A 25,712-nucleotide genomic window follows, 5' to 3' on the forward strand; every position below is an offset into this window, starting at 1 on the left:
TATATATATATATATATATATATATATATATATATAGCGGGAGCGTGATATCGATTGTCTCGACTTTTTTTTCAAGCAATTCTAATGATTTCAAAAGGGCAGAGAGCTCAAAAAGATTTCAAGTCCCTTACCTTGCGAAGTGCCCGCTAGATCCGGTGTCTGCAAGCCGTGGCCCAACCCTGGAAATTTCACTATTGTCACACGTAGCAACGGCATTGCCATCGCGCGCGGAAACTCAACAACGGCCTGTACGCAATTTCGCAATTAAAGAAGAAAAAGAAAACGCGAAGGAAAATGAATGATGTAACGCGGACGCGGACGAAAAATCGGTCGCGAAAAAGTGGAAAGCCGGAGACTCCAGCCGCACAAACGACGTACGTATTCAAACAGTGCTTCGAAAGAAATCTATACCAAGTCGATAGAAACAACGGAATATTTTTCATAAAACAGAAAAATAAAGCAATCCGGTGTTCAGCTACACTCGATTTGAATCGTGAAATCTCCTCTCTTAATTCTATAAACGCGTATAACGAATAACGACACGATAATATCGAATGAACCGCGTGCGCTGGAGGAGCGAGGATCAATCGTGTACGCTTAACCCTTAAGTGCGAAAGACTAAAGCCATGATGATGATGACATGACACACTACATTTTCCAAGAGAATTTAAATTTTGTTTCTTTCACGAGGCTTCTTTCCACCTCGGAAATTAAATTCTAGAGAGCAAAGAGGGCTAGAGGTACCGAGAAGGCGCGCACTTAAGGGTCAAAGATGAGCACAGCCCGAGGGCCGCAAATTGGTCTGTGCGTACAGGCCCGCCGCGGGGTCCGGTGCTCCCTCACATACCTGACAACGGCGTGTGGTCGGTGGTGAGCGCCGCCATGCTAAAGTTGAAGCTGCCGGGTGTCGACGTGAAGAGCTTGCTCTCCGGTAGGAAGTTCTGCGCGGACGTGTGCTCCGGCTCCGGCTCGTGCTCGTTGCTACTCGCGGACGCGGGCGGCCGGTCCGAGGCCGCGGCGCCGGAGTCCGACGAGTCCTCGTTGTTGCCGGCGTTGCCGCCGCCGTTGCCGCCTGTCAATTCCAACGGCTCGCACTTTATATTGTCCTCGACGAGGCTGTTCTCGTCGTGCACCCCATTGCCCTCCACCTTCGTCGACAGGTGGTTGTTCTTGACCATCGAGAAATCCGTGGGCGTGGCGTCGTTATTGTTGAGCGGCGGCGACGGCACTCGCGGTCTCTTTGCCGATTCATCGTGCGGGTCCGGGGTGCGTCTCTCGTTTCGGCGTATCTGGGCACGGCGCAGGAGCTGCTGCACTGTGGTCGGCGTCGGGGTCACAGGCGTGGGTGGCGAGCCACCGCGAGGGAAAGTCTCCTCCGACTTCTCGTGGAACGGCAGGTGATTGCCGCCGGCCGCCAGCGCGCGGACATGCGACAGCTGGAAACAAAAACGGTACGGGAACGGTAGTATTAATTATACACAGACTATGATACACAAACACGCACGCACGCACGCACGCACGCACGCACGCACGCACGCACGCACGCACGCACGCACGCACGCACGCACGCACGCACGCATAGCTCACTCCTACACGCTCTCGGAGCGATCGTAATTACTGAGAGAGAGAGAGAGCATCGCGATATACGAACCGGATTTGTCGTTTAATCGATCGATAAATCATTTCATCGAAAATGATAGTCCGGTTGGGCGTGTGACGAGCAAATTGAAGAGTCTCGCGATGTCACGACACGCCGTATCGATATCCGATACTTTGCATTTACCATGGGTATCGATTTTCGGTTTATTGAGCGGGAACGCTTTATTTTTGTTTGTTGCTTTACCTATGACAATCGCGAATTGGAATCAAGATAGAGACGCTCTCTGCATCGAGATAACACGGCAGCCTAAAGTAACATCTATTGACGATAACGTACAAGATAGGCGCGATCTTACGTGGCCAAATATGCGTGACTCGTGCGTGTGGTACGTACACACACACACACACACACACACACACGCGCGCGCGCGCGCGCACGTCACACATACATGTATGTACACGTTAAATTCGCGTTTACACGCGTCTAACTTAGAAATCATACGTAATTGCGGTGTGTTCGATTTCGGACGCGCTACAGGCACGGACAAGAAAAGAAAGAAACGAAGATAAAATCTTACGCTACCAGCTGTTGCCGCTTCCCGTTGTCACGCGTAAACACAGCAGCGAGCAAAGTTCTCACGTGCCTGCAGCATCAAAGTCCGAAAACCCACCGGAATTACCCCGCGTTCAGCCTCCCGTAATTCGTCTTCAGAAACGTACCTCATCCCTGTCGGTCTGGTCGGCCTGTTGCGTGAGGCCCGATACCCTGAGGACCTCCGCCGTCTTCAGAAAACTACTGAGAGAACGCTGATGCACGTTCACCTCGCCGTGATAAATAAACTCCACTAAGGCATGCAAGTCGCTGAACGCTACGTCCTGTAGCACTATCACTGGGTGCTTGCATGGCGTGCTCTGAAACGGTGCAACGTTTATTGCGCGTAATCATTAGCGGTGACGATCGAGAAAGCTTTCTAAGCTCTCTATAATCGATTCGATTTCACTCGCCGACGAATGTCCACCCCGAATTTATACGTGAACCGGCGAGTCTCGTCTCCGGACCTTCGTCAGCGGTAAAAAATAAAAAAAATAAAAAAAAAAAAAAAGGAAGGGGTGGCGAATCTTACCTTGAGCAATTCTCTGAAGTATGGGCTACAGGCGGAGAGGACGACGCGATGCGCTTTCAGGCTCTTGCCGTCGCAGGCCAGCGTCACGTCCACGAAGTCCTCATCGTCTCGCAGATTTTCAAACGCCGAGGTTATGCTGCTCTGGTAATTGTTCCATCGCAGACAAAAGTGTTGTGTATCTACCATCGTTGTGTCTATTCACCTGCAATGAGAAAAGTAACGAACTGCTGCCAAACCGACTTGTACGACAAATGATTGATCTGTGATTTAGGATCTAACGCGGCCGCTCGCCAACTTTGCTAAACTAACGTTAACGTGGCGCGCGTAATTAAAATTTTCGGCTACGATCCGCACGATCCTAGTGCACGACGCGCACGGCGATAAGCTTGCAAACTGATAATTTTAGATAAGTACAAGTTCGACATTCGAAAAACACAATTGCAACGTCTACGCACATATTCGATTTACTGATAAAAAAAAAAAAATCGCAATTGCATGCGTATTATCGCGATATTTTTGATAAATCGGAAATTGACTCGGCGAAAAGAAGATCCGAGCGAGTTTCGGAAAGTTAAAAGAAAGAGCGACACACACAGCGATTAGATGCACGAGAATTTATTTTTGCATCTGGTAATGCATATTTAATCCAGCTCCTCGCTCGTTCCAACGCTACTTTGTTACAACGATGAGAGAATTTTAGATTATTAAATTCTTTTGCTTAAATTATTAACGCCGCAAAAGTAGTTTCTGACAAGCAATCAATTCTTCGCAAGTGAATTTATTACTGCTCGAAGTTTATTTGTATTGAGATTTGAGCCAATCTTGAAAGGAAAGAATTGTATAAGAAGATTAATTACATAAAAACGTAAAACGACAAAAACTCCTACAAATGTCGAGATGGAAAGAAACATTCTCATATATATATTTCTTGAGATAATAATTCGCATAGATAATAATTCGAAAATTGCCTTGTGAAAGATACGTGTTAATCGGCGACGCGTGGTGATGCAATAAATTGGAAATTCAACAAAAAAAAAAAATGGCGGAATTGCGTAGATAAATTTGCCGCGGCGTAAGAGAGGAGAGGGGAGAAGGCATGCGTTTATTTGCCCAATTGCGCGGAGGACGGGCGGTGCGGCGCGATTACGGAGAAATGAAATCTAAGAAAGTCTCACAATTCGCGCGTGCAATTCGCCGCTTCACCATACGGGAAAATTAGGTCGTCAAGCTGGAGTCAATTCAGTACGTTGATTAAATAATTCTCCGCTACTTATAAAAGCGGGAACGCACTAAATGTGACGCTGATAGTGTTATCTTAGCGTAATGATAAAAAAAAGAGAGGGAAGATCTTAAAACAAATTTACAGAGCTCGTTTCTCGCATGAGTGTGCAGGCCAGCGCGCTAGGAAAAATGTCGAGACGTTTAACGAGAATTAGCGAAAGACGCCCCGTATGACGATATATTAGCGAAATTGGAGTCGATAACCATCGTCGCCGTCGCCGCCGCCGCCGCCGCCGCTGCATTTTGTCGCGTTTTAACAAATAACAAAATCTGCATAACAGATTCGCAAATCCATTTATGCCGCCGAATATCCGTACGCGTATCGATAACATGAATTCCGTCAATTTAAATTGTTTCCGGCCTCGCATTTTTCCCGTTGCACAATGCAACAGAGAAAAAACGAAAGTGAAATAGGAACGAGCTGATAGGGCGCGGAGAGGAGTCGGCCGCGGCGGAAAACGCATCTCCGCATCTCCTTCTCCTTGAACCGCCAATGTGGAAGTGACTCCTCTCGAGTTTTTAGAGGGTCGCGTTATCGCATTTTTGCTAAATTTACGTATGACGAATCCGCGAGATAACTCGGCCACCGAACATTGTTTGATAACAGACAAAAACGTCGGACTCGCTTCGGCGCGCGTTTGGCGCCGAAAAAATTACAATTTTCGGGCTATCGCCCAAAGTGTCGCCCGTTCGCGCGCTTTATTGCCGCCGGTGTCGGCGAAGCAGCTCGGCCGCTTTACTATTTGCACAAGTTTGTGCGCACACTACCGGCCGCGAAATAACCGCGGATGAGATCACGCGAGTGGGGAATTCCGGATCCGAGTTTCGGAAATTAGCATGTGTCACACACGCACGCACGCACGCACGCACGCACGCACGCACGCACGCACACACGCACATACACGCACACATTATTATATCACTCCCACCGAAAACACCGGCCGGCCGGTCAAGATTGAGAGAAAGAGATGAAGAGCAGGAAGAGGAGAGTACACATTCACACGAGCGATTGATGAATCGACCCCAGGATTCTTCCGATACGGTACCTTCACTAGCACACATACACGGCCAAGTAGTCGCGCACGATATATATACAAATTTTAAGGCACGCTCGGCCGGCAACGCGCACGGGAATCACAGTTTGCCAAGTGCGAAAATGTTATCACGAGGGAACACCTATCGGCCGTCATGCCGCGTAAGCTAATGACCGAAACAATGAACCGAACGAACGCGACGCCGACGACGGGACGACGCCGCTGGCGTGCGTGCTGGCTGGATGGCTGGCTGGCTGGAGTGCGTGCGTGCGTGCGTGCGTGCGTGCGTGCGTGCGTGCGTGCGTGCGTGAATACATACGTACGTACGTACGTGCGTGCGTGCGTGCGCGCGCGCGTGTATTTATCTCCGACGGGCGAAAAGAGAAATGGAACACACACTTGACACTGTCACGACGAAAAGATCGCATTCACGGATTCGTACGCGGTGATCCTTTTTCGTCCTCGCGCCGGGACGTCTCATTCGAGAGATCGAGCCGTGCGCGATCGATCCGCACGATCGCGCCGTGACGATCCGCGTGATCGACGTGCACGCGCGTAAGAGATCAGCAGAGTGAGATAGGATCCTCGACCGCGTAAAATCCGTGCCCGAAAAACGGATTCGTACGAGCGAACCAGGGGGTGCGAGAGGATATCGGTAAATACACTTTCAAATAAATACTAAACGATTTTGTCGTTCCTTCCTTCCTGCGCGTAGATCATCCTCCTACCCCACCGCTCCCTCCCATTGCGCGCACCAACCACCACCACCGCCCCCACGCCGTCGCCACCGCCCGAACTGTCGGCCACACCGAAAGTGATCGCGATCGAACGAGGACGGCGCGGCACGAGCGTGAGACGGAGAGAGAGATAGGCGGAGATAGAGGCGGGACGGAGGAACGAGAGAGAGAGAGAGAGAGAGAGAGAGAGAGAGAGAGAGAGAATCGAGCGCAAGCAGGAGCGCGCGCCGCGACTTTCGCGCTTGCCGCGCGCGCGAGATCCGTGTTTCATCCGCGTGGCGGATGTCCGGATGTTCGCATGTCGCGCAACGACGTCGACGACTGTCGCCCAGGTCACTCGCCGTAGTACACGAGGAAAGATCGCGCGATCAAAGAGGCGAGAAGGGACGACCGCCTCTGTACCGGAGAACCGGTACAGCACGACGGTAGTGGCGGCAGTGGTGGCGACGACGACGACGACGACAACGGCAGCGGCGGCAATGACGATGACGACGACGACGACGACGACGACGACGACGACGACGACGATGACGACGACGACGACGAAGACACGCGCGGAATCCTCTGCACCTTAACTGGGGGCGCCGCGAGCGAGCAGTCACCGCAGCAGGCTTCTTCCCCGTCGCATGCCGTGTGCGAGCAAACCGACCAACCCCTAAAACGTCACGTCACGACTGTGCGACTCCGTCGCGGAGAAGGCGCCGCGCCTCCCCCTCGCGCTTCACGTCGGGCCGGTACGCCGCGAGGCCGCACGAAAATGTACGAAAAGCCGTCGTCGTTATACGAGAACGGGCGCAACGTACCGCAAGAGGGAGAGAGCAGAGACGCGGAGGAAGAAAGGAAGGAAGGAAGGAAGGAAGAAGTCGCGAGAGGGAGAGAAAACGCGCGTTCGGGGGCGAAAAAGGAATACACGGGGAAGACACGGGGAGAGGACGAGCGCGAAAAAGGGAAAGAAGGAGATCGACGACAAGTCGATTGAATGACATGCGGACGGACCGGGAGGAAGATAGACGGGAGATTTGACGAAAGGGGAGAAGATAACTTTTTTTTTTTTTTACTACCGTTCTTAGGGAACACCTCTAAAATCGATAGTACACGTTTAGAAGACGAGTGGTGAGACGGAGTGGCTCCGGAACGGAGCTCCGAAAAGGAAAACAAATGAGGAATGAAAAATAGCGCGATGTGTTGTGACCAATGACAAAAGTTCTACGAGCGGCGATGTCGCGTGTGCGATAAAATGAAGATGTGTGCGCTGAACGCGACACACGGAATGAGACAGAAACGCATGACTGGATCGAAAGAAAGAAGGAATGAATGATAGCGTAATCCGTTCCTTATGTCGCGTGATGAATCGGCCAGGTCTGGCGGCTAACAATATGCGCGCAAATGCACGACCGCAGGTTAGAATCGTCCGAGGATAGAGATCGGACAACTTTAGCTTAGTTTTTAATAAAAGAATCACTCGTTATGCTAATCGCATTCGCACGTTTTTGGTTTTGCCGTGAATAAATGACAGAACGTTCTCTCGCGCGTTTCTGGCGAGCGATTAAAGTTGTTTGCACGAAATTATTCTTCAAATCTTGTTTTTCAAATCTTATAAAATACAATCACCGCGAAAAAGTAATGAAATATCTGATAAAATCTCTTTTATCAAAAAACGATCGTAAAAGAGAGGTTGAAATTATCGATGAAAGATCATGGCTCCGATTCGTAAATTGCGAAGCTCTAAAATTAATTCAAGATTCATTTAAGGAAATCGATGTAATTTCAATTTTTCGTGTTACAAATATTATAAAAAATTTATCCTCGTTGCATATTTAGCGACACGAGTAAATACGAAAAATTATTCTTATTAGGAGTACATCGGTTTCCATTTCTGAATTACAACTCGAGGATGTAACTTTAAAATAGATCCCGGATCGTTTTACAATCCAAGTCGCGAAATTTTTATTCTACGAGCTTGGAATTAAAATTTTATCGAGAAAAGATTCGCTCGGATGTCCAATTAGCGTGAAAACAGGAGAAATGGATTGCCATGACTCTCTAGGACGACAATAAGTAACCAGACAAAAATAAACAAACGAGGCATGATAAATCAGTGGGAGGGGGGGGGGGAGGGGAGAGGGAGCGAACGTAATTGGGCAGAACTGCGAGCTAAGAAATCCGAATAAGGCCGATTACCTCCAATTTCCGTGATGCATTAAGTTATCGTTGGCGTAAAAACCGCGGCCGGCACTAACGAGAGTAAGATTTACTTTAGACCGATGCGCTCGAACGCAACCCGAACGAGTTAATTACCTTGTTGGGGTGGGGAGGGGGGTCTTGTCAGAGAGTCGCTCTCACGTGCGTCGCCTTCCCGGTGTCGTCTCGCCGATTTCAAACCACCATCCTCCGACTTCTGATTCCGTTCTGCGGTCTGACGCGGCCTTCCGGTCCCTTTCCTCCACACCGGCTGTCACTGTGCGGCACGCGTTTCGCAGTTAAATATCATCGCTCACCGGACGACGCGCGGTACCAATTGACTGAATCCCGGTGGTGCCCTCGTTATTGCCGTTATGTCTGAAAACCATCCGTCTCTTTCTCTGCGTGTTCTGCGAAGATCTTACGTGAAGGAAAGAGAAAGAGAAGGCGAGAGAGAGAGAGAGAGAGAGAGAGAGGGGAAAAAAGAGAGACAGAGTGCATCCGAACCGATTTACCCCCTCATTACAGTCGGTGATGGTTGTACCACTGTGCATATGTGCGTACGCATGCATCCACCCTCCCTCTCGCTCGCTCACGCGCACGATGCACCGGCATACGCGCCCATGCACGCGACGGCACCGCTTCTCTCTCTCTCTCTCTCTCTCTCTCTCTCTCTCTCTCTCTCTCTCTCTCTCTCTCTCTCTCTCTTCCCTTCTTTCAAGCAGGGCCATACACGCATGCAAGTCATACACGCAAAGAAGAGACACGCGCGAATACGCGCGCGCGCGCGCGCATACCCACACTCACACACGCACACGATGCCACGAGTTGCACAGCCGAGATCGTTGAGAAGTGGAGTCTCTTGCGGCTGTCTTGGCTATCCCTTCGCGCGCGCGAAGAGGAGGCCAGCATCGACCGAAAATCTCCGCACTCGCGCGAAACTCGAGTGACTGAAGGAGAGCGGTTAGCGAAGAATTCTTTCTTTCTCGCTTCCTCCCTCCCTCCCTCTCTCCCTCCCTTTCTCTTTCTCTTTCTCTCTCTCTCTCTCCTCCACGATTCGACCGCGAAATACGAAATGTGACCGCGAGGCAGGATGATAGCGGTGGGACAACGCGGCACGGGTGGACATCCGGACTAGGATGAACGTACCTACCACGTGTGCCAGGCACCAATCGGCCAAAAGAAGGAGCGCGCGTCCGTCCTTTTTACACCCCGCGACCGAAACAACAGTCTCCGGCGCAGATTCGAGGTCGTATGGACGAGGGTATAGGCATAATCACTGTCGCGGCATATCACGCGGGGAACAGCTGCCGATTCGCGACCGGCAGTGACCGGCCCCAGAGTTTTAAGAGCGAGATGAAGCGTGGCGGCAAATTGAAAACGTTAAAAGGAGGGAAAAAAGAAGGAGAGAGAGAGAGAGAGAAAGAGAGAGAGAAAGAAAAAGAAAGAAAAAGAGAGAAAGATAGAGAGAAAAGGAAAGAATAAGAGGGAAACAGAGGGAACGAGGAGGAACCGGAAGAAAAAAAGGAGAGAGACGTGCGTAACGTAAACCGGCGCGTTACAGTGACACCACGAGCCGACGAAGCACCAAGTACGAGCTGCTGTTCCCGAGCCTGGTTAGGACTAGCATCTAGCGGGGGGAAGGCTCCCGCTTTGCCCGCCGTTATTCTTTATCGGAGCATGAGACATCTGTCGTAATAAGTGCGGACTAAAAAATAGTGCGTACGCAGAGAGAGAGAGCGTGAGAGTTGAAGGCGCGCGAGAACGAGAGAACCGGCCACAGAGGCGCCATGGTGGGAGAGGTTGATGCTTGCGGCCGCGGCGGCTGTTTCTCCCCGTTCTTGGTCTCTTCCCTCTGCCACACTCTTTTTCTCTCTCTCTTTCTCTCTCTCTCTCTCTCTCTCTCTCTCTCTCTTTCTATTTCTCTCCCCGCCGGCGCGCTCTACCCCGCCGTAATCAGTTCATGAGACGAAAATGCGCGTAGCCGAGCGTCGCGAGCCGAGTCCAGCCATGAGAGCGATAAAAATGTTGGATGCGCTCGAGAAGAGATGCCTGAAAGGGGAGAGGAGAGGGCACGCGTTCGCATCGGGTCTTACACATCTTTTCTGAAACGCTCGACAAAGAATCGACGACTCGAAATTAATTGAGATTCGATTCTACGCTAATTCCAAGATCTGTCGAGAATGTTCATTGTTCGAATGTTCCATCGGATCTTTTGCCAAGGATTCGATTCTCGATTTTTTTATTTACGATAGATGGCAGAGAGAAAGAGAGAAGAGAGAGATGAGACGACGCGCGTCTCGCATGTCACGCTCGAGATAATACGCGACGAAACGATCAGGCCGGTTTTGGTCCATTCCGGATGTGACTCTCTATTACAAAACAAGAGGAAATAAAACTGTAAAATGGTTCCTGCGTGTTTCGACTGAGATCGATAAACGGGATCCGCGCTCTGCCATTTCCCCGATAATTATGTACCCCTCATTCGTTAACATTAACGAAGCAAAAACGCGCCCGCTCGCTCGCTCGCTCGCTCGCGGATGCGCGCGAGTATGTATCCTTGCCGCGGCACGCGCGCCGTCCTGCTCCTGCTAAACTCGACAGTAGCACCCAGAGCTATTACTCCCCCCCCCCCTCTCTCTCTCTCTCTTTCTCTCTCTCTTCCTGCCGCGAACCGTGCACCACCGTAGGCGACCCCACTCGATTCGCCCCTCAAAAAATCATTACGCCCTTCCACGGGCTGCGCATGAACGCGGTTTTAATTCGCTACTAGAAAAGTAAAATGTAAACGGTGGTGGGCTCGAGGGCCCGTGAAGGGGCGGGTGGTGGCTGGTGGCGGGCTTCGGGAGGATGAGAAAAAGGCGGATAGAGAGCGAGAGAGTTGCGGGGCGCGCGCGGAGGGGGAGCGGTACACGGGTTGGTGGAGGCGGCGACGGTACGAGGGGGGAGTTGGGTCGGGTGGGTGCCGGACGACGGGGTGGGAGACGAAGTTTCGCGGACGTGGTCGAGGACGAGGCGAGCGAGTGTACGAGGAATGAAGCGACTGCGAGAGCGCGACGTAGGACAGATCCTTTTTCCTCCGACTAGCGCGACTAGCAGGAGGAGGAATATGACGGCGCGCGGAGAGGATGGGACGCGCGCGGTAGAGAGATGGAGGGGTTGGAGGTGGAGGCGAGAGGAGGATATGCTGCGCCCCTACTTCTCTAGGGGTTCCATTGTAATATTTATTGATTGGATTCCTAGGAGCCCAGGCTGTGAGGGCTGTGGCACCTATGCTTGGACTAGATTGCGTACGAACGCGAACGACGTTCCTCGACGATCGAGCCGCCAATTTTTTTTTCCACCACGCGTTTCCCTTCGTCTCTATCATCTCTCTTTTTTTTTCCGCGCTTTTTTTCCATATCGACGTTCTCTTTCATCTCTCTCTCTCTCTCTCTCTCTCTCTCTCTCTCTCTCTCTCTCCTTCTCTCTCCTTCTCTGTGTGATCCACGTGGTCGCAGATTTGCGTAAATGCCTGTAGCACATTGCGTACGAGCGACACGTGTCCTCGCATTGCGATTGCGACAAAAAATTCGCAAGAGGCGAATTAATTACGAATAGGTATTGAGAAATTTCGAATCTCGATGAAGCAATCGTCGATAAAAGGACATTGAAATTGCACAAACTGCTTTACGAAAATCTTGTCAATGGAAAAAAAACGAACGATTCAAGAAGAATAGCGATCGATAAATATTAATTCAATCGTGGATTATCTTATTAATTTATGTTAACGATCAATCGTTATATCTAATGGGCATATAAGAATCATCTCGAGTTTTAACTCTAAGCTTGGCCGCGTGTGTGTTTTCGCAACAAAATATTTACATAGGTTTTGCCGAAACGAGTTTCACAAGAAAAATTTAACTCGTCCTCGTTTCGCCCTAAGAGCTATTTCGGCTATTTTTGCAGACCGATGCAAAAATCGTTGATGTCGTTCAATAACACGTTTGATTTTAGCAGACGAATGTCAAACGGAATATATTAGGGACTCAAATGGCAAATCCGCCAGGTTCGTAACATTATCGCTCCGCGACGACGAAGCGCGAAACGTAGGACGCATAGGACGTGGCAGAAATGACGGAACTTACTTTCACTGGCCTTCCGTACACGTATTCGACGGCTTTGCATATACACATAGAACGGCTAGTCCGATCACGTGACGCTGCGCCTCGCTTGCAGGCTCGCGTCTGCATCAGCGAGAAGCAGCAGGTGTCCAAAAGCAGAGGTGACCACACCACCCGGGTGAGAAGGAGAAAGAGGGAGACACGGGGCGTTGGGTGTGTATGTTTATATACGTGTGGGTGTATATGTGTGCGCGTATCTGACAGAGAGAGAGAGAGAGAGAGAGAGAGAGAGAGAGAGAGAGAGAAGCGCGCGAATGGTGTGCGGAACTGGTAATCCTTGATCTTACGTGACGTAATAAATCCTCGCAGAATACAGGAGTGCGTTAAATGCAGAATATCTCACGGACTTGCGAGGCGAGCCTCGAAGAACACGATCACAAAGATTTACAACCGCACGTAATTGATTTTAATGAAAGCTTCTCGCACAGATTTGGCGGAATCTCAAGGATGTTCTTAAAAGTGAATGCATTACGGAGGGGAGAGAAAGGGAAAGAGATTATTCCTCGCAGGATAAAGGATAACGAGCTATCGCACGCGTGTGAATGTATTGTTAATACAGCCGTACGTAATTGATTTCGACAAACATTTTAAAGTTGCTCTTGGCTCTTTCTTGAATAGGTATATTCACCAACTCATAAAGTCAAATCGATAAACATAATGTACCGCTTGTCCCGAAATCACAAGGCTGATGTCACCGAGAATGTCTAGAAAAATATTGCCCAATGTTTTCGTCCTGTCTTATTTTCTATAAAATCAAAGTCCATTCGTATTCAGACGTTATATCGTCCGCCGCTACACAGTGTCAAGAAGAAACACTTTGTAACGTGGCATTATTCGGGTGGACACGCTTGAATTGCAACCAGAAGCGTCTGCACCACGTAATCCAAACGGACCTTTTTCACTCCCTCTCCTTCGTACGCACGAACGAGTTCCCATCATCCACATCTTGTCGCCTGTTTATCATTATGCTTGTGACATCACATATACAGATTGTTTCACCAAGTCAATCCAACATCCGGTTAAATGGCAAATATAATACATAAAGTCAAGAAAAAGTCTTTTAAATTATCATTAAAAAGTAACTATAATCATTCAAAAGTAATGCACGTGACACAAAGGAGTAATAATGAAAAAATCATGATACTGGAATAATAATTGCAATAGCAATCATCATAATTATTACACGCTTCACTTATTACCTCATGTAGAATTAAACCTATTCTTGCATGACCTCCTTTTCATTTAAAATTATTTAAATGAAACGTATTAACTCTCCACTTTGTCCGAAGTCTAATAATTTCATATTGGAACATGTTCATTTTATTTTCGATGAAAAAGATTACAAAGGAGTATGTTGTTATGAGAGAAAAAAAAAGTGCCAAAAAGTGTGCAACAATGATACTCCTTTATTATCGATGTAAGGATCGATCGCTGATGATGAGTCTCTAGGTCATCTATTCAATACGAGAGATAAAAAAAATCTATTCCGAGAACCATACGGCATTTAATTATGACAGACAGCGGATCGCGCTAATGAACGCGACGTACCAAGCGGCACAAAGCCCAAAATGGCCCCCTCCCACCCCCCGTCGGTGGCTTGGAAACGTCGTTAGCGCTACGCACCTGCCGATTAAAGTGCTGCCTACCAACGGTGAGACCGGCGTTTTCCGGGATTCGTGGAGATCGACGGCAACTGAACACGGCGATAAATCGTCCTGTTTAGGGAAGCGACGCGGCGGCCCCCAGTTTCAAATGCACTTTGTACACGCGAAGTAACAAAAGGCGGAGGTGAAGGAGGAGGGGGGGGGGCATCGGAGGTAGCATACGTTTGATCGCTACGTACGTACCTTCCCTATTCTTTCGTCTATCCTTCTCTGGTCCCCGACTCGCCTCAGCCCGACTTCCACACCGAGAAAGAGAGAGAAAGAGAGAGAGAGAGAGAGAGACCCATTTCCTCTCTCTCTCTTTCTCTCCTTTTCTCTTTCTCCTTCTGCCGTCCCCTCCGCGCGAACCGGTACCCTTTCCTCTTCCCCTGCACTCGCAAACATTTGGTGGCCGTTGACCTCGAGAGCGGGCTAATCCGTCGACAGCCAAACAACCAATTATTTCTCTTCAACGGTACGCTTCGCCACGGACGGCCGACATAGCGCTAAACGTGGGAATGCTCGAGATACCCGACGAATCAGGTGAAAAAAAACCTCGATCGAAAAACCGACGACCACGACGATGCATACCGCTCTGACTTTGGTTTAAATCGAATTTCTTTCGTCGTTCGTCTCGCACGCGGAAACGTAATTTAAAAAAGATCGACCGAAAACTGTGTGTAAAACTAATACGGATTATCGCGGCTATTTAAGCTCAATCCTTCACACATACGCAGATATATAAGCGCAAAAAAAAATGATTTTTTTATCCGTGAATCGTTCGAATTCCTTGTAGAAGAGTCTTCAATGTTAACTTTTCAGAGCCCAATCAAGTAAATCCCGAAGGGTAGCTTCGTTTTATAATCAGCACCAGATTATTACAATAATATCCCAAAGGCATAAAATTTTTGTGTGTTAATTTTTAAGAAACGATGAATTTTCAACAATTTGCCTTTGTCCATTCATTCCGGCCAATTTAAGAGAAAAATAACAACGCTACAGACGGAGAGAGTTAAGCACGTATAGATTTTTTTTGCGAATGTCCGAATTAGCTAGAAAAAAAGAGTGCCGATATTCGCGCAGTAAAGGCAAACTTCATGCAGCAAATTCCATTTTTTTTTCTTTCGCGCATCAGTCGGACGTGGCAAAAGGGCTCGTCCTTGTCGAGAACCTTTTGCCGGCTGGCCATTACTAGACATGCGCTACTTCACTTACGAGACTAGTGCCACCGTTATAGCTCGCGTCTATTCCTACGCTATCTTGTACTACTGCGATTCCGCCGTTCCGACCGCGGTGGGACCGAAACCAGCATGGCATCTCGATTAATTTTCGGATCTCAAAATTACAAACACACAAAAAAGTCATTCTTCTCTATTTTTATTTCCCCGACGACCGAATTGATACTATCTTCTCGCACCCGAAATCGAAAATCGAAGAAATTGCGTCGGTATCTAAGTAAGGTTGTAGACATTTCTCTCTGGCTAAAAATCGTCACGGAATTTTCTTTCTCGGCTATTCTCGGAGCGTTATAATTTCGAATAAACGTTTATTATTACACGAACATGTTGAACAATTATCGCTAGCGATTAAGAGCATTTTTTTGCGGCACATCGAACATGATACTCGATGGGTTGAAAATTGACGTTGAAATCTTCAGCGTTTTCATAGTTATAAAATCTCGCTATGTTAATATTAATTCATGTCATATCATATCATATGGAGAGGTGGATTTGAATTTCGGAGGACGACTGCGTTCAGATTTGTCTAATGTAATCCAATAGATTCCGTCAAATGAATCTACGAAGCTGCGAATACGTGATAAAACGTGAAATCTCGACGATCAAAGAGAAGACGCGCAAAAAACAAGGATAGACCTCCCTTTCGATTTTTCGTGGCAAATGTATCTCAAATGGGGATGCACATCGCGAAACTGACTAACGACGACTGAAACCGATTTAGAAAACAATCCGCCCATCGATTATCGATCTCTAGATCGTTTCCGCTCGTGTTCGTCTCGGGCCGACCTACTTTCCAAGGATATATTCCATACGATTAATCGAGACACGATGATCCACGAATATTTCCGTCGGCGCTTAAAAATACTGAAAACAGGTCAGCGGCTATATTTTTAATTGTAGCGCAGACACAGTCGGCTGCATCGGGTTTGCATCGCGAGATATACATGAGGGGTATATACGTGTATACGGATATATACATGTTTATAGTGAGAGTTAAAAACGGATTCGTAGTAAAGAATTGAGGATGCGCGCCCGCTGGTATTTTTTAGACGAGCGCTTTCGACCGACGTCGACCGTGATACCGTTTGCGCCGAATACACTTCTTCTCGCTTCGGGACAGATGTGCAACCAGTTTTTGCGAGACACACCTGTAGCAATTCATTTACGCACTTGCGAGCGTATCTCATACGCCACGGCACGCGAAGTCAATTACGGGATTGTTTAAAAACCTACCACACTCCGAGCGAGCACGTCTCGCGCCGATTCTAATTAGAATAGAAGTCTAAATAAAAAAAAAAAAAAAAAAGCTCAACTATAAAAGATATTAATGTCGGATATATTTATCCTTCGAAATAAAGATAAATGATTTTTAAAACTAATCCTGTGAGGGCTCAGTTATACAAAATGTAATCGAGATTAAAAAAAGTGAGTCAATCTTCTAATTTGGATATTCGTTTGAGAGGCAGTTTTTCGTGTAAAAGTGAAATTATTGAAAAAACTATAGATATCGATCCGTCACAATGATGGCCTCGATGCGCTTATTTTAACTGGCCGTATTAACTTCCAATATGGTACATGAAAAAAAATTCTCTAATATCGCGATATATGGAAAATTGTAAGCTCGCATAAAAAAAAAAAGAACGATTATTTTTTTACATTCTGCTTATTTTTCCTCGCTCAAAATATTTGAAAATATACGTTCTATCGAAACGACTTTTGATTTTTTTTAATTCAGGACCGTGACCTTGAACGAATCTTTCAAATAAAACACAAATATACTGCGATATTAGAAATATAAAAATCGATACGATTTGGAATGATTACAATTTCCACGATTCAGTCAAGTATGTCAATTACAGCATTTTCGCAGAAGATACATCATTGTGCGACACGTGATCGTAGTCTAGAGTGTCATCGAAAACATTACGGAGTGACCCGTGATTCTCGATAGCTCGATGCCGTACGGTAAAGGCGGAGTTGACGACGACCCGCAAAAAGAAATCGAGGCCGCGAGTTTTCTTTCTTTTTTTTTCTTCATTTTCTTTTTTTTTTTTTCCACGACAGCCTATTTCTGGGGTCCGCCTAATTCATACGCCCGGGGCACACTCTAGCGACGCAATATAAACGCACATCCGCGCCCGCGCCCGCGCCCGCGCCCGCGCCCGCGTGCACATTTTTTTCGTTCGCGCACGCGGATGTGGGCGTGCGCGTGTGCGTGTGCACATGCGCGCGTGTAATGCACGAAACAAAGAACCGTCCGAAGGAAGGAACCGCGCGCCCGTTCCCGCACGCATAAATACCCGGTCAGCGCGCGCGCGCGCGCGCGCGCGCGCGCGCGCATATATACCCTCGTCGCGGTAACTTACTCTTCGCCGGATTCTCGGATATGATTCGTCACGATCAGCTGACGTGCGCATTTCAAGTGGCTTAAATAAAGTGACGCTCTTTCTCGCCGCTTTCACAATGGGCGCCGCGCATCGCGCCCACATTTTTTTCGGCCTTCCTAAGCGACTGCGATCGCGACGTCTCGTCCTCTCGACTCGCAACTCGAGGCGACTTACTACTTTCCTTTTTCCTCTTCTTTTTCCATCATTTCTCAAGCTCGTGACTTTTCGAATTGTACAAAGCTCGTGACTTTTCGAATTGTACAAACGAGAAAATAATGCCAATTGCTATCGCGTGAGATAAGTTTGATAACCGATGAAACACGTTGCAACTTTCGTTCGATGCTACGATATGATAGCGATTACGAAATATGTGATTTTCGTAAAATCATCAATAGAGGAAATAATATAAAGATAATAATTATTTCAGGTAATTGTGTAATACAGTTAAGATATTTAATTATCTCTCAATGTGGAAAAATTAAGTTTCTACAAGATTGTACAAATGGAAATTTCTAAAGATGTTACAACTACCGAGCAAGACAAGAAATCGATATACCGCAGGATATCCTTACGGAGAGAATTAATATTTAATCTAACGTATCCATGGATTATTTCTGAGTGGAAGGTAATGTAGTTAATATTTTGTAAGAAATAGTAATGAAAATCAAAGGCAAACCGTTCTTTTTCCAACCTTTTTTCACAGATATATGTTATACTTTCTTATGTCATATGTTATAGTGTTTTTCACAGATATATAATATACTTTCTTTCAAATATATATCTTTTTCTATACAAAGTATATATATATATATATTTTTTTTTTCGTACTACTGTTATGGCAAACGAGTCGTTACCAAGCTTCTTTTATACGCAGTCACGGGAGCCTGTAAGACGCGATTTGTTAGATCTCGCACCTGCGACCTTCCTCTTCTCAAGGTACGCGTGGAGTCGGCCGCGCGAATTTTAACACGCAACGTGCAAAACGTGGCGTGGCCGCATAATCGCCGCGCATCTGAATTCACGCGCAGTACATATATGCATATATACGTATAGTTGCACATACATATACAATTCAATAGCGCGTCTTGTATCGACGCGCGCGGGAATTTATTCGATTGACTTGCGCTGGCTGGGTCGCTGAATGAGAATTCGCTTTGTTAATTTTATCGATCCCGCGCGTGTTCCGCAGGCGCTCTCTCTCTCCCTCTCTCTCTCTCTCTTTCTCTCTCTCTCTCTCTCTCTCTCTCTCTCTCTCTCTCTCTCTCTCTCTCTCTCTCTCTCTCTCTCTCTCTCTCTCTCTCTCTCTCTCTCTCTCTCTATCTCTCTCTCTCTCTCTCTCTCTCTCTCTCTCTCTCTCTCTCTCTCTTGCATCGATCGCTATCGATCGTCGAACGCAAAGACGCAGGCGTTCCGCGCATTTAGGAATGTTTAAATTTAATAGGATACGCGATGTATATCGCGCGATAATCTTCTCGAGCGTATCCGCAAGCTTGGAGTATCCGTATATATGTCGCATGTAATACCAAAACAGCTTTCTGTGCGGAAATAAATCGGCGGAGATCAACGCGAGTGTGTTTCACCAGCGATGTAAATAATACAGGCTATAACATATTCAAGAGATACGTGAAATATATTCAAACTCAAAATTTTTATTATTATTTATAGTCAAGTTCCTCTCTATTCTCAGACGTCGATATCTAATAACGGGGAATAAATTATCAGTGTACGAATGTGCGACGGTATCGTTATTAACGTGTCTGGTCTGTAATGCGAACGGCGATTTCCTAACTGAGAAGTGTTCGCACGGAGCGAACGTCCGTCGCGCCTAAATAACGCGTCCGCTTGTCGGGGTCTAATTTCGCAGATAACGCGCGAGCCGCCGCGAACGTAATCTAGTTACTAGGCGTACAATCTAATCGACCGATTCGTATTATGTGTATGCATACCTGCACGTACAAACTACACTTCTATTCGTAGAATCGCACTAGCCCGCCGCGATAAAATCAGTTTGCCTTTAATATTATAAAACTGAGCCCGCGGCGCGTTACGCAACGCTCCCTGGCCTATCCTCGCATTAATTCGACTATCTGTTTTCGTCATGTTAACGCGTCTATATGCGCATGATAAGACTTCCTGTCGCTGACGGTATTTTTGACGATTCTGCGAAATATGATATTCGCAATAAAAAAAAAAAGAAAAAAAAATGCCGCGATGGCTAATGCGATAGGTGTACACTGTAGAGACGTGTTCTAACTTGTTCATAGGCAGCAATTGGATAATAGTCATTTACGAATTTTATTTCGAGACGATTTTTCTGCCATGGTAATATTTAATCATGGTAATATTTCATCTTTTATTGCAATTCTTAATTTTTTATCATTCCCTGTCACTCTTTTTCATAATTAAGGAAATATAAAAATTATTCATTTGCATATTTCACAGGCAGAGAATATATTTCGAAATATATTCTCTTCCAAGATTTCGTAAGATTTCCTCTTCTCTTAAAGGGGGATTATATTACATTATTTCTTATCACTTCGCGATTCGCGTATATCTTTTTTAACGGCATTCGCGCCTTTCAATCTCTTGAAAGGGACTAATTTCTATTTGCATAGAGCCACGTTAGAAAGCAGGTACGGAAAGATCGAGCACGATCATTTTACGATGTCCGACAATTCTCTCGGAGCGGAGAATCGAAGGACTGAAGGAGCAAAGAGGAATGGGAATAACGGGTGAGATTCAGCGTCCGTTATGGTTCAAGGAGAACACACCGTTACCGGATACATCCCTTTTCTCTCCAGTGCAGGTGCTTCCAAGAAAATTAACCGGCCATCGCCGTTCTAATTGCCTCGACGTATTAATGCTACCGTGCAAATACGCGACCAGACCGACTGTATTATAAATTAATAAGGGTTAGCGGTCATTTCGATAATGATCGGATCATACTTGGACGGTCGAATGCGCCGAAAGATTTTCCGTTTTAATCACGCCAAGAAGGGGTCGATACTCCAAGAATGGAGAAATATAACTCGTAAATGCACATGTTTGGTTACACGACGAACGATGTTAATATAAATTTGAATCGCATACATTTTTTTATTACAATGAAGCGGTAGAAATAAAGATAGAAATGATAGTTAAATATAGTAAGTAAAGTAGTGAGTTGCAACACATGTTGATGAAACATATGAAATCAAGACAGCTTGAAAACCGGTAAGCTTGGGAATAATACGGCAAGCTTGGAAATAATACGGCAAGCTTATTTTGAAAGCTACGAGGCAAAGCGAACCTTTATAAAGAATTAATTTACGAGTATGTGTGCGAGTACTCGCGTTATATTTACATAAGGAGATTTTCATAAGTAAAAAGGAAATGTAATACAAAGGAGCGGAATAGACCAAACGTAATAGCGACTTCCCCGCAGAATTCTTACAATTTTTTTCATCTAATCGGATTTACCGAATTCTTATACAGTGCTCATAATCGGATAGGTATGATTGAGCGAGCGAGAGAGAACGAGAGAAAGTGAGGGAGGTGTCGTTATGCGCCCGCGCCCGCGTGCGCGCGCGCGCGCGCGCGCGCGCTATCGTAAATCGCGCGTTGAATTGTTCATGCGAGCTAAAATTACCAGACGCAAGCGTTCGCGCGATATCGGGATTGGACGGGTGACGGGTCTCAATCGTGGGAACAATATCGTTTCTCGCTGTCGACGAAACATCGCTCAACAAAGGAGATTAGGTGGGCGCGAGCCGCAGCTTTGTCCGAGGCCATCCTTGAGAATCCGCATCTGCACATACCGCTGGAGGTATGCGGGGAGTCTATCTATTGCTACACGCCGCACGCACGCACGCACGCACGCACGCACGCACGCACGCACGGACGCGCGCGTACCAAGCGTACGCGCAGCGAGTACACGCGGCAGCGTGCTAAATTTTTCAGAAACGTACGCATCATCATCGAGACGCCACTTATTTTTTACCAAAGTTCGCTTCACCCCCTTCCCTTCTTTCTTCCTCCCTCTCTCCTTTCCCAAGTTCGTTCCTCTCCTCTATGTCATCCGACGTGTCCTGTTCGTTCTCTCGCGATTTCTTTCTCCTTCCCACCCTGGCGTTGTCGATGTGCTGTATTCGCGAGATCTATTTATACCTAGGTCCGCTGGTGTTTTCAACTTGCAGTACGGCCGTGCAACAAGCTTAACCTGCGGTCTCTCGTAAAAATAGGGAACGCAGGCGGTCCGACGCGCGGACGCGAGCCGAGAAGAGAGCGCGATTTGAAGAAATCTCTCTCTCGCGCGCGCGGTCACAGGTGCGTGCGAAATATCGTCTACGAATAGCAATCGTTTTTGCCTCGCGAACGAAGCTCTTAATATTTATATTGCTTACTTAATATTTGCGACACGTGGTCTCGCACGACTCTCGTGCATCGTAAACGCGTAAATAAAAGAAAAAGGAAGTACATATATACGTGTATGTATATATATGTGTGTGTGTGTGTGTGTGTGTGTGTGTGTGTGTGTGTGTACAATATACGTCCGAAACGCGGGACACCGTGTGTAAACTCGCGGGTGTTGGAATCCTGCGTCCCAAAAAATACGTAATCGCCCGCGGTTAGTGAACAAAAAAAAAAAAAAAAACAGAAATAAAATTGCTCTCGCTCTCACGTGCGCGTGCGGCAACGTGACGAAATCGAGTATGTAAAAAAAAAAAAGGAAAAACAAAAAAAAAGGAAACGAGGAAAAAACGATTACTCCCACGCGGCGGGAGTTTCGCGCCAGACGAGGCGTGGTGCGGCGTGAAAAACGAGAGTGAACGCGTAGAGTCGAGCGCGTACGCGCGGCGTGGCGCGGCGCGGCGCGGTACGGCGCGGCGCGGTGCGGCGTGGCATGGCGTGGCGTAGCGACGACCGTGGCACGGTCGCGGCACGGCCACGAAGCGACGCACGATAAACGAGGATCGGGCGCCTCTCGCGGCGCAGAGAGAGCGAAAGAGCGAACGAACGAGCGAGCGAGCGTGCGATGGATTACGTCATGTGCCAGGCACTCTCTAACGTCTGGCATTATCTTCGTCTAGTGCGAGTCTAGCCGCGCCAGTCCAAACGGTACTAACGCCGCGCTACCGCCAACGCTGTTGCCGCCGCCGCCGCCGCCGCCGCTGCCGTCGCTGCCGCCGCCGTCCACAACCGCCGTCACCTTCGCCGTCTGGCATACATAGGCAAGGGCATACGAGACACGTCACCGTATGTGGATTCATGAAAGGACACACGCGCGCGTATTCTAGCGCTAACTAGGTGTTCAACGATACGCATACGTGTTCATGCCACGGGCATATGCGTACGCGTGCGCGTGTATTCTCGGCTCGCTCGTTCGTTCGCTCGTCCGCCCGTGTGTGTTGGTGCATGTGCACGCATCGCACCGTCGCGAACGGTACGCACATGTACATGCATATTTGCATGCACGCGTACCGCTATATGATTCGCGCGACAGATACATGCATACACGCTCGTCTCCTCATTCTCTTTCTCGCTCGCGCTACTCTGTCTCTTTCTCTCCTCCTTTTCCCCCCTTTTTCTTTCGCACTCTTTTTCGCTCTCGCCCCCTCCCTCCTAACCGCTCTCTCTTCCTCTTTCGGTCTCACCCTTGCGCGTTCTCCTCGTCTATCCCTCTTATTCCCTGCCCTCCGTCCGCCCCCTTTAAGTACCCCCTCCCGAATTTTTTACTCTTTCTCTTTCTCTCTCTTTCTTTCATTCGCTCCCTCTCCTCCTCCATGTGCCTTCGTCTCACTCTACTCCATTTCCCTCCCTCTCTGTCTTCCCCAAACTTCTTCCTCCGTCTCTAGCGACCGCGTACAGCGTGGAAGCCGCACAGGCGGCCGAAGGCCACCGGTCTCAACTGTGGACGTACCTTGATCGTCAAGCGAGAAGTGAAGTGTGGACCTCCTTTGCCCGGCGTCCTTGTCGTCGGTGCCGAGCCCCGTGATTCTATCGTTCCGATGCGACGACGATGACGATCACGTCGGCGGAGCGAACGTCTCTCCTCCGACTTCCGCCGATTTCTTCCAGCGCTGCGCCGAAATATCGCCAACTCGGGAGACGCGACTGTCGTCTCTTTTCACCGCGTCGCGCTTCTTTCCTTCGCTTTTCTTTCGGTTTTCAAGCCGCTCCACTGGCTGATCTCTATTGTACTCTACGATGTCTTATCCGGTGGCGGAAATTGGATGAAATCGCGCGTAGAATCTCTGACAGACGAACGGATCGTTAGTGATTGTATAATGACGTATGGGACAGTCGTGTGTTCCACTAGCGAGGCTCAATTTGATCGACGAACTTGAATTTCCTCAGATTTTTCACAATCGCCTCACAGAGATCACCCTCGTCGACGATGGTTCGGGAAAACATGCGGCAATCGCGAAACGAAAAAAGATCTCCGTTCTTCCGTTTGCGCTAGCTCATTCTTCTCTTTCACGACTCACGTCCCGAACTGACGTGTAATGCACTTTCCTTCTCGCGTGCTCTTCTTCCGCTCCCTGTCACCGATTCTCCTCCGAGTCCGTCCGCAGGGCACGTCGATCGTTTCGCAAATCGCGGATCCTTCGCGGACCCTCGGGATACACAGGTCGGATGACGAAAAAAACGTCACAGGCGAGATTTAACAGGCGCGCGTGTACCGTGATATCACTCACACCGTGACCGTTTCTCTCTCCTCAAGGAAGTCGTCTCCCTTTCCCTCTTCTCCTCGTGTAAAACGCGCGTAACTGGATCACCGTAACGCGTACTCGCGATCCCGTCGATACACGCATGGGCGCGCACTGCTTTTTCGCCTTGTTCTTCGGTATAACTGAAGATCGCGCACTTCTTCTTTTTCTTCTTCTTCTTCTTCTTCTCTCTCTCTGTTCCTCTCTCGACAATGGTACCGGACACCCCGGATTAAATTATTCCTCCGAAACGTACGCGGTCGAGAATTCTCGTCGATCGAGAAAAGGAAACGCGGCGGCGAAAAGCGTGAAAAAAACACGAAGGTTTCAGGCGAAGCAGGACAGAATTGATAACACCTTGTGCGTAACACGCGCCGCGGGATCGTGGCTCGATCGTGGAATGATACGCGACAGAAAGAGAGAGAGAGAGAGAGAAAGAGAGAGAGAGAGAGAGAAAGAGAGAGAGAGAGAGAGAGCGAGCGAGCTGATGACAATTGACGGTGCGCGATTTTAGAAATGTCCTGCGTGTATTATCTTGCGCGTCGGCCGAACGTCGAGGACCGAAGGACCCAGCTGCTCTCCTCGCCGCTTCTTTGGGACACACACCGGGGGACTACCTAGTCGTAGAGTGATTGGGAACGCGACTGGCCAAAGCACTTGATTCGCGCGCGGTTCGGTTTGCCCGTTGCTGCGCCTCTCCCGTGCAGTTTTTTCGGCAGTCCTGTGGTATGCGTGCGCGCGCGGCGTGCATGTGTGCGTGCCGAGTGCCCGCGAGCGCGCGCCCGCGCGCGTGTGTACGCTCTTCTTTCTCCCTCTCTTTTTCACCGTCTCTCTCTCTCTCTCTCTCTCTCTCTCTCTCTCTCTCTCTCTCTCTCTCTCTCTCTCTCTTTCTCTCTCCGTCGGTCCCACCTTCTCTCTCTATCCATACGAGCAGCTCTTTTTCGCTCTTCTTCCCTCCGCGCCGTTCTTCCTATCCCTCTCTCGCTTCCCTCGTTTTTAACACGAGCGTGTGCCGCCCGCTTGCACACACGCGTGTGTGCGGCCCCCTCACGTGTGCGTGCGTGGCCCCCGTGATGTACGCCGAAGAGTGGCCCTGTGCGCGAAAAAGAGAGAGGGTTCGAGGGAAAGAGAGAGAAAGAGAGAGCGAACGAGTGTATATGCGGCCGTCTATATGCGTGCGTATTCGCGCGTATGGTGTATGCACGTAAGTATATGTATATACACGTCTGTCCGATCCGGCTCGACGTCGTCATCGTCGTTGTGTTGTCGTTGTCGTCGTTGTATCATGCGTGCATGCGTGCGTGCGTGCATGCATGCGTGCGTGCGTGCGTGCGTGCGTGCGTGCGTGCGTGCGTGCGTGCGTGCGTGCGTGCTTGCTTGCGTGCGTGCGTGCGTGCGTGCGTGCGTGCGCGTCCCGGGTAGGCGAGGGTATAGTTACCGAAATGTTAACCTCGTGGAACCACTTTTTATTGAGTGTCGCAAAATTCATAGGAACCTCGCGACGCAAGGAGAGGGGATTTAACCCGGCCCCCGCTCCTCGCGACCACGCTGGCAGGGCTGATGCCGCGAGAGGGGCGACAACCCCTACCCCCCGTGCCACGGAGTTCCCCGCGGCACCCCTCCGTGTTCCACCAGA

General features: G+C 48.5%; 1 protein-coding gene across 23 annotated transcripts in view; it reads right to left on the bottom strand.

Annotated features, from left to right (window-relative positions):
- The window catches only part of LOC105423173 (uncharacterized), a 57,325-nt gene extending 31,888 nt beyond the window's left edge, over window positions 1-25,437 (bottom strand). For 2 of the 23 annotated variants that reach the window (XM_089082293.1, XM_089082278.1), the window contains exons 1-6: window positions 9,110-10,811; window positions 8,074-8,334; window positions 2,724-2,925; window positions 2,320-2,511; window positions 848-1,436; window positions 132-191 (exon numbers count right to left, since the gene is read on the bottom strand). In XM_089082293.1, the coding sequence (XP_088938419.1) occupies window positions 132-191; window positions 848-1,436; window positions 2,320-2,511; window positions 2,724-2,909 (1,027 nt within the window). In that variant the 5' untranslated portion in view covers window positions 2,910-2,925; window positions 8,074-8,334; window positions 9,110-10,811. Of the gene's footprint in view, window positions 1-131; window positions 192-847; window positions 1,437-2,319; window positions 2,512-2,723; window positions 2,926-5,050; window positions 5,315-5,369; window positions 5,673-5,722; window positions 7,931-8,073; window positions 8,367-8,763; window positions 9,007-9,105; window positions 10,861-23,286 lie in introns of those variants that run through there. The other 21 variants (XM_089082299.1, XM_089082297.1, XM_089082300.1 and 18 more) reach the window with 21 other exon arrangements.
- Between the last annotated feature and the right edge of the window lie 275 nt (window positions 25,438-25,712).

This window comes from Pogonomyrmex barbatus, unplaced genomic scaffold (genome assembly GCF_055798465.1).
Source record: "Pogonomyrmex barbatus isolate J1 unplaced genomic scaffold, ASM5579846v1 scaffold6, whole genome shotgun sequence".
Taxonomy (NCBI): domain Eukaryota; kingdom Metazoa; phylum Arthropoda; class Insecta; order Hymenoptera; family Formicidae; genus Pogonomyrmex; species Pogonomyrmex barbatus.